The sequence below is a fragment of the Oratosquilla oratoria genome, chromosome 9 (assembly GCF_046742065.1).
Source record: "Oratosquilla oratoria isolate Oo_2021 chromosome 9, ASM4674206v1, whole genome shotgun sequence".
Classification (NCBI taxonomy): Eukaryota; Metazoa; Arthropoda; class Malacostraca; order Stomatopoda; family Squillidae; genus Oratosquilla; species Oratosquilla oratoria.
In genome coordinates this window covers 26,203,539-26,213,538 of record NC_134785.1, presented here as the reverse complement: position 1 = coordinate 26,213,538, position 10,000 = coordinate 26,203,539, and the positions used below count along the sequence as shown (strand labels likewise).

General features: G+C 39.3%; 1 protein-coding gene across 1 annotated transcript in view; it reads right to left on the bottom strand.

Annotated features, from left to right (window-relative positions):
- Positions 1-10,000, bottom strand: part of LOC143028277 (uncharacterized) — a 1,448,808-nt gene that overhangs the window by 1,438,642 nt on the left and 166 nt on the right. Inside the window, exon 1 of the mRNA XM_076190136.1 lies at positions 9,512-10,000. This exon is cut by the window's right edge and continues 166 nt beyond it. Within this exon, the coding sequence (XP_076046251.1) occupies positions 9,512-9,532 (21 nt within the window). The 5' untranslated portion in view covers positions 9,533-10,000. The remainder of the gene's footprint in view (positions 1-9,511) is intronic.

Sequence of the window (10,000 nt, the reverse complement as noted above, 5' to 3'; positions counted from 1 at the left end):
TCCTCCTCTCTTCCTCCCCTCCTCTTCCTCCTCCTCCTCTTCCTCTTCTTCCTCATCATCTTCCTCTTCCTCCCCTCCTCTTCTTCCTCCTCTCTTCCTCCCCTCCTCTTCCTCCTCCTCCTCTTCCTAATCCTCTCTTCTTCCTCCTCCTCCTCCTCTTCTTCCTCTTCCTCCTCTTCTTCCTCCTCTTCCTCTTCCTCCTCTTCTTCCTCCTTTTCCTCCTCTTCCTCCTCCTCCTCTTCCTCTTCCTCCTCTTTCTCTTCCCCTTCTCCTCTACTCCCATTTCCTCTTCCTCCATTTCCTCTCCCCTCTCCTCTTCTTTCTCCTCTTCCTCTTCCTTCTATTTCTCTTCCCCTTCTCCTTTTCCTCCATTTCCTCTCCCTCCTCCTCTTCTTCCTCCTTTTCTTCCTCCTTCTCTTCCTCTTCCTCCTCTTTCTCTTCCCCTTCTCCTCTTCCTCCTCCACCTCCTCCTCCTCTTACTTCTCCTACTCAGCCTACTCCTCTTTCTTCATCTTCCCGTTCTACTGCTCCTACTCCTTCCTCTCAACTCCCCTCCCTTTTCCTTCTCCTCTCCTCTTCTTCCTCCTCCTCCCTTAGAACATTCTCTTTCTACTCCTCCAAATTCTATTTCTCCTCATCCTACTCCTCCTACTCCTCTTTCTCCTCGTCCACCTCCACTCTCTCTTCCTCCTTTGGCACCACTATCACCACCGTATCCACTTTCCACTTCTCCAAACTCTCTCTTCCTCTCCCTCCAACTTTTCAGTCTCCACATCTTCTCCCTCCTTTTCCACGTTCTTCTCCTCTCCCACATTTTCCTTCCTCTAATCCTCAGCCCCTTCTCCAACTTCTCTTCTTCCTTCTCGACATTTTCCTCATCCTCTTGTCCTCCTACTCTATATCCCCTCCTTTTCCATGTTCTTCACACCCTCTTCCTTTCCCTACTTCTCTTCCTTCTCCTATTCCCCCAGCTTTTCTCTCCTATTCAATATCCTCTCCTTTTCCATGTCCTTCACACCCTCTTCCTCCTCCTGTTTCTCTTCCTTCTCCTCTCCTATTCCCCAGCTTTCCTCTCCTTTCTCCTTTCTCGTACACATACTCCTCCTTCATCTCCAAAACCTCTTATGCATCTTTCCTCTCTGACTGGAGACTAATCTTTACTCAGAAAAGAACACTGATCACTTTTAAACTTCTCCCGTCTCTCCGTTCTGTTCCTGCCCTGCCTCTCCTTGTACACCTCCTCCATGGTTCCAGCTCTTCGATGCGATGTTTTCCCCAAGGATAGAAGCGCTGGATATTGCTGACCAGCTCCTATAACTCCTCCCTCCCTCCCACCCCTCTACCTCTTCTTTATCCTACTTTCTCTACTCCGTATTTTTTCCTTCTCCTCCCTCTCTTCCACATCCTCTTTATTCATCTTTCTCTACTCTTATCCTTTTTTTTTCTTACTCTTTCACATCCTTTTCCTCCTCTTCCTTGTCTTCCTCATCTTCATTTATCTCCTCAAGTCTATATTTTTCGCATCCTCTTCTTCCTTCTCCTTTACTTAATCTTCGTTTGTCTTTTTCTCATCCTCTTCCGCCTCTTCCTTCCTCCTTTTCCTTCACATCATGTTCCTCAACGTCCTCTATATCCTGTCTCCTCTTCCTCCTCCTCCTCCACATTCTCTTCTTCTCATTCCTCCCTATCAATATCCTTTCTGAACCCATTCAATACGATAAGATACTTTATTGACATTGTTTGACTAATGCCACCTATTCCATTTATATGAATCAACAGAGCCCTGAAGGGAGTCTGGATCGGTCTATGTCCTCACCAAACTGTCCTTAGCTGTACAAAAATGGCCTGTCCTTAGCCAGAATAAAATGCATTAATTGTGTCACCATGCTCAAGGGGCTAAGAGATGAAGACACACATCACTGTCTACCCACCGGCATTCTCCTAAGGACCTGGTTTTGCTTCCCCACTACGCGGAGTCCATCAGGGATCTTCGTTCGCTCCCTCCGCCCGGCGCCAGCAGTCTGCATGATGCCTCTGTCCGCCTGCTTGTCATCGTTTCCTCATCCTCTCCCTCATCCTCTTCCTCTTCCTCTTCAGTCTCCCTCCTTCTCTCTTCCAACTCTTTCCCTTGCCTGCTGTTCGCCTTCCCTTTTCCCTCTTCCTCTCCTCCTGTTCCTCCTCTTCTTCCTCTTCACCCTCTCTCTTATCCTCTTCCAGCTCTCTCCCCTACCTGCCTGCCTGACTGTCTTCATTCCTCTTCTTATTTCGCCTCCTCACCCTCTCTCTTATCATCCTCCAGCTCTTCCTCCGTCCTGCCCGCCTACCTGCCCACCTTCCTCCTCTTCTTCCTCCTCTTCGTCCTATATTCTATCTTCCTCCAGGTTTTCCTCTTATTTCCGTTCCTCATCTCAGCCTTTTTCTCCTCCACCTCCTCCTTCTTATCTTTCTCCACCTCCTCTTCACCCTTTTCCTCCTCCCTTTGCTTCTGATCTTATTTTTTCCATCCATCTTTTTTGTTCTCTTTCTTTCTCTTCTCCATTTCTACTCTCCTTCCTTCTCTTGTTTTTATTCTTTTCCCTCATTTTCTTTTCCCCGTCGTTCTCCTCATTCTCTTTATCTTCCTTTTCTTCTTCTTCTATATCCTCAATATTCTTCTCATGTTCCTCTTCATCCCCTTTCCTTCTTTCTCACCCCTCCTCCTCCTCCTCGTCGTTCTCCTCATTCTCTTCATCTTCCCTCTCTTCTTCATCTTCTATCTCCTCATGTTCCTCTTCATCCCCTTTCCTTCTTTCGTTCCTTCTTTCTCACCCCTCCTCCTCCTCCTCGTCTTCTTCTCCTCTTCTCTCTTTCTCACCCCTCCACCTCCTCCTCGTCTTCTCTCCATTTCTCTCTTTCTCACCCCTTCTCCCCCTCGTCGTCTTCTTCTTTTCTCTCTTTCTCACCCCTCCTCCTCCTCGTCGTCTTCTCTTTCTCCCTCTTTCTTATACTTCATCCTCCTCATTTTCTCTACATTTTTCTCCGTTTTACTCCATCTTTCTCTCCTCATCGTCTCTCTTTTTCTCTCTCCTTAATTCCCCCTCTTTCTATCCTTCTCCCCTTCCTTCTCCCTCTTCCTCCTCCACCTTCTCTTACTCTTCCTTCTCCTCCTTTTCCTCCTCCTCCTTTTCCTCTCCGTCTCCTTGAGAACACAAACAGCGACTTCCGCTCTGGGGTGACGTCATTTCTACATCCACATCCTCTTCCTTCTCCTCAGCTTCCTCTGCCCTCTTTCTCCTCCTACACGTCCTCCTCCTCCCCATCCACGTTCTTTTCATCCCTTTCTTTCTTTTCCTTCTTCTTCAATCCTCTTTCACCTTCTCATTTTCTTGTACATCCTCTTCCTCTTCCATATCTTCTTTCCTCTGTACATCGTCTACACCGTCTTGCTTCTTCACCTCCCCTTCCTCCTCCTCTCCCTCCTCCTCCTCATCTTCTCCTTTCCTCTCTTTCTCACCCCTCCTCCTCCAGCTGAGTGGAATTCCCTGGTCTTAGGCATAGTTTGTATCCTAAGATATCCATTGCAGAACCATCGGACTATCCCCTGGTCAACGACACAGCCTCTGCACTTCAACGCGGTGTCTTCATCTACCTTGGTAAGGTTGTTTGGAGGCTAAGAGGTGTCACACGTGTTGGAATAGTAAAGGGAGTCTGACAACTGTGCTCTATCACTTCGACTATACCGATGACATGCCAATACTGAAGTGTGACAATGGTAATATATATATATATACATATATATATATATATATATATATATACAGTATATATGTATATATATATACATATATATATACATATGTATATATATATGTATATGTATATATATATGTATGTATATATATATATGTATATATATATATGTATGTATATACATATATATATGTATATATATATATATTAAAAGTGATGGCTAGTTGTGCATTAATAATTTTCTTAAAGGTATTTTCCATATACCTTATTAAAGATTTGTTTTCCTTAGGAAGGAAATTTATGACTTGGCTGTATGTAGTCATATTAGCTAGATCGTGATTTCGGGTTCAAGACCCTTCTTCAGTAGCTATAGGGATAAGAATTAATCCGAAGATTCTAGTTAAGATCTAAGTTTTATACTAGAGTTCCTATACTTGCTAATCACTGGGGGAGGTCACCTGGTATTACGGGCAGGGACGAAATGTCACGTGCGCTAGGGAGCCTCCGGGTTTGTGTTGTGGCGGAATGTGGCGTTTTGTCTCGTAGTTGGTCGAGTGGCGCCAATACGAGACAAAACGCCACACGTCCAACTACGAGACAAAACGCCACATTCCGCCACAACACAAACCCGGAGGCTCCCTAGCGCACGTGACATTTCGTCCCTGCCCGTAATACCAGGTGACCTCCCCCAGTGATTAGCAAGTATAGGAACTCTAGTATAAAACTTAGATCTTTACTGGAATCTTCGGATTAATTCTTATCCCTATAGCTACTGAAGAAGGGTCTTGAACCCGAAATCGCGATCTAGCTAATATGACTACATACAGCCAAGTCATAAATTTCCTTCCTAAGGAAAACAAATCCTTAATAAGGTATATGGGAAATACCTTTAAGAAAATTATTAATGCACAACTAGCCATCACTCTTAATGAAACATGCATTAGAGAAAACTCCTGCCCAAATACACTGACAATATATATATATATATATATATATATATATATATATATATATATATATATAAATTAACGTCTGTTTTTGGCAAAATTATCTAGTCGGTGACGGTGAACCTGGTTGGCTGTGACAGTGTTGACGTCACGGTAACGGAGACAACTGACTAGCTGAGAGTGGTGACATCACGGCAATGGAGACGACTGATTGGCCGAGAATGCTGACGTCACGGTAATGGAGACGATTGATTGGCCGCGAGCGAAGGGCAGGGCGCGAAGGGCCCGCTTGCGAAGCGAGCAGCTCTGTAGGCCAAGCGCCCATAGCGAAGTCGGCTCTTGTCTATGTATATATATATATATATATATATATATATATATATATATATATATATATATATATATATATATATATATTCATAGAGAAATTATTATTCTTTATTATACTGCGAATGTCCCTCCGTTATGCTGTCCACACACTCTTGTTATTGTCCTGTACCCTTTCTCTGAATATTAATTTTATTATTTCGCCGAACCCTGTGGTGGGGGACAAGAATACTGCCACCAAGTGTTCCCACTTGAGTCGTAAAAGGCGACAAAAACGGAACGGAGATAAGACTAGGCATCCTTCTCCCTATAGCTCTAAAGGGGACGTTCCTAGAGAGAAAAAAATGCAAATAAGGTTTTCCAGCCAGAACCCTAAGGTTTGGGTCTTCTTAATGTGCGTGGATCTGGTACAGATGAGAGTAAAAGGGACAAGATAGGCAATATGTTTGTGTGAAGAGAGATGGATGTGTTGGCATTGATTGAAACTAAGTTGAAAGGGAGGGGCGAGTTTGGGTTTGGGGGTGTAGTTGGGAGGGTCTCAGGAGTGAAGAGAGGACGAGGGAGAGAAAGAGCGGCTATACTAGTAAGTGAAGAGATAGGTAAAAGTGTGGTGGAGTGGAAGTTTCTTAAAGGTTAATGTGGATGAAGGTGAAGCTGGGGGATATGGGTTTTTGTAAGTGCATATTATGAGTCTAGTAGTAAGAAGAGTGTAGAGGAAAGGAAGGCTTTTTGGATAGAATTAAATGAGTGCATAGAGGGTTTAGGGAGAAATGTCAACGTAGTGGTATTGAGAGACCTTAATGCTATGGTAGGAAATGAACCAATAGACGAAGTGGTTGAGAAAAGTGGAGTTCCAGGAAAAAATCATAGTGGAGAGTTGATGGTGGAGATTGTCTAGAGAGATGATGATAGCAAATATAGTGTTTAGGAAGAAAGTCAAGCATAAGTACACATAGGAAAGGGTGGTGGATGGAAGGGTTGTAGGGCGTTAATGGACTATATAGTGGTAACCAGGAGTATAGTAGGAAAAGTTAAGGATGTACATGTTCTAAGGAGAGAGACTGAGGGAATATCAGATAATTTTTTTGGAGGAAGGTAAATTGAGTGGAGGATAGATGGAGAAAGAGGAAAAGAACAGAAGGTAGGAAGGTGTTTAAAGTAAACTGCTTAAATGAAAAAGAAAAGGAGGAGGAGTACAAGTGAAGGCTAGAGTGGAACTATTTCAAAAAATTTATGGGACGATAAATATTGATGGACAAGAAAATATTTTCATCAATGATAAATCAAGCTGGTATTGAATATTCTAAGTAGACGTCTAGTGAAGTTTTCGTTGATCTCAAAAGCATTGGAAAGATCGTGGCTGTCAATAAAAGAAATAATGACATAATTTTGGCAATATATATTGAAGATGAATATTAGCCCTTTAGAATAGTCTTATATAGGATACGGTAATGCTCTTTGATTTTATTCTGACTTGACCTCAAAAGATTTTATTCATATTCTCACTTATTCATTTATCTATTCATTTATTTCTTCCTTTATTTAATAATTCATTTATCAATTTGTTTACTTGTTTAAGTATCGATCATTTATTGACCTATTTGCATATTTATTAATTTATCTATTAATTTAATGACTTATTCACCAATTTGTTTATTCATGTACCTATTTTGATCTATTCTTTCTGACGTCTGCGAATTCTGTAGGGGGAAGGGCCGTCACCGTATTGATGGGATTAAGTCTGTCTTAATTAATCTCTTTTCTGGGATGATGGTTACTTTAAAGAAAGATCTAGAGCTATGAAGATGGCGCGTACCAGAGAATACGAAAACATAACTGAATATTCAATTAACTAAATGGTTAATCGACTAAATGACTGATTAACTAGATCGCTAACTAGCTAAACAACTAGATGAATTGCAATGAACGTGATTGATGGATTGACTGATAAAGAAACAGATAACTAGTTGAATAGGTAAATAATCAAGTGAATAGACAAGAATAGACAAAACACATGAATACGAAAAGAAAACTAAAAATAAACAAATGAATGAATAATCTTCGGGTCCGTTTTCTATGCATAACAAATGCGGTAGCAAATGAATCATCAGGAGAGAGACGGCGACGACTCGACGGGGCCCCTCGACGGCAACGATTGTGACGATCAACACCGAACTGCTGCGAGGAGAACAACAGAACGAGAGAACGAGATAGGTAGGCCGGTAGGTAGATAGATAGATAGATAGATAGATAGATAGATAGATAGATGATACTGTAGATAGATAGATAGATACTGTAGATAGATAGATAGATAGATAGACACAGACAGACATATATATTTTTCAACAACCACAATGCACTTTAATTCTAAGCCATCAACATCGGGAGACCGAATGGAGGCCGACATGCAGAAATTGAAATGCGGTACTGCCGAGGACTCGAACTTAGCAATCACATGACAAGTGCCGTAGTAACTTACCAACTACGCTATATATATATATATATATATATATATATACATACATATATATATATATATATATATATATATATATATATATATTTATATATATATATATATATATATATATATATAGAGAGAGAGAGAGAGAGAGAGAGAGAGAGATAGGATAGGGAGACAGAGACAGACAGAGACAGAAACAGGGAAAAAGAACTATAACGAGAGAAAAAGAATGAGAGAAAAATATTGGAAGAAAGAGAATGAAAGAAAGTGAGAGAGAATGAGGAAAGGAAATCGACAGATGAGAAAAGTTCGAAATTATGTTTCCTGTTTACTGGAAGGAGAAGTTTACCAGCAACCTTTGCCCTGTGTGCTTGCATTGCCAAGACACCATTAGGCAATACGGGAACGCACCTAGAGGCTTCGTATTTAATCCTTTTTTTTTAATCTACACTTTAAACATTTTGTTCTAGTTAATGATAGGCTAGGTCATTGATCTTAGGAAAATCCCTCCCGTGATTTTCTATTTTTATTCTGTTTTATTTGTATTTTTTCATTATTGTTGATCTTTTTTGTTTATTTATCTATTTATTCATTTATTTACTCATGTATTTATTTGTTTACATTGGAAGAATTGTCTCGTTTCTTTGAAGAAATTAGTCGCATTAAAATAATTTTGTTTAGTTAAAAACAGGCTATTTTATTCGGGCCAAGAGATCCCTTTACTTGCAAGAGGCTGGGTCTAAGTCGACCACACCACAGCCATCAAGTCATTACAAAGGATTACAAAGGAGGAGCATGCCAATAGGAGACCTTTTGGTCCATAACTAGGTTGGATGCGAGAAAAAAATATAATAATGATAAATAAATAAGTGAATAAAAATTATAATAATATAAATAATAATAAATAATATAAATAAATAAATGTATAGGTATAGTTAAATGATAAAGAAACAGGTAAATAGTAAATAATAATAAATTGACAGATAACTAATAATAAATGAAAATCAAGCAAATAATAATAAACAGACAAATAATAACAAACAAATAATATAAAATAAATGGCAGGCATTACAGCATCTTGCTTAGGTGTTTATCTAAACGAATCTTAAATCTTCCTATCTCCCTAGCTGTCCTTACACATAGGGAGAAGGTGACGTTTTCAGCAGAAGTAGACTTTATGTATCCTCCATGCTTCAAATTAGAGGCATTTGGTCGTTTCTGAACAATCAAACCCGGTGGTCTACCTGGGAGCTTGCCAAGAGAGGTTGCCCAGGAGAGGAGTAGAAGGGTAAGTACGGGTGAGGTCACAGTGATAACCTCATTGATTGATTGACTGAGTGGTTCATTGAAGAGGAATTGACAATACAAACGTTCTGTCAACTCAACGTTGGGTCTGAGTAGACTGAATAGACTAAGGCATGTTCAGACATTCTCGTTGTAAGACATACAGTAAGATATTTTTCTGTATCAGAAATCTTAGGAAATATTATAAATAGTGAGTAATGGATATATAAGTATACAAATAAATGAATAAATAAATACATAAATATAAATACAAATAAATAAATAAATGAATAAATAATGAATGAAAAAAACAAATGAAAACATAGATATAAATACAAATTCAATATTTGGAATAAAAAGTTCCGAAATCAAGAAACACTTCCTAATATTCGCTTCGAATATTAGAGACTTCAAGTTTTCAGAAATTCTCAATAAGTGAAATGTCATAATAGATACACGAACTTCTTGTCTTGACTGTAAATTCAAATGCACGTTCCCAACGTTATAAAACAAAAGAAATATATATATATATATATATATATATATATATATATATATATATATATATATATATATATATATATATATATATCAATAATTATATGAATAAAAATAGGTAAATAGATCATTGAATAGATGAAAAATTAAATAGATGAAAGACAATAGAGAAATAAAAGTTTAATCTATCCTTGAAGGGGAAAATAGCACGATTGAAAAACATTAAATAAAATCTTGGAATGAAATGTGGTAGATTACTCACCAGTGTTGTACAGTGTAACATCCTGTCGCTTCACTTCTGGAGACCAAGTAGGAACAAAAACTTATCACAAGTTATTGTTGTTGTTATTGTTGTTGTTGTTGTTGTTGATGTTGTTGTTGTTGATGTTGTTCCCGTTGTTGTTGATGTTGTTCCCGTTGTTGTTGAGTTAAACATACAGACGCTTCCTTCTTCCCTTCACACTAAACATTTCTTGAAGCATATTTTCACAACACTTTCTAAGACTCAACTAACAAATAAGTCCTAGACACCAAACACACATAGAATGACTATTGAAATTCCACAATAAATAGAATGTAATTTTTTACAACTGTGCCCACGTATCTCCATTCTTTTACATTCTCATTCAAGACTCCCATTCTCAGTCATGGATTTTGGGGTCAAAGTTTCTAGGAACTGAGATTGTTGTATTTTTAGCCTTATTGACCTAAGCTGCAGCTCTCATCTTGGGTCAGGTAATTTTGTCCGCAC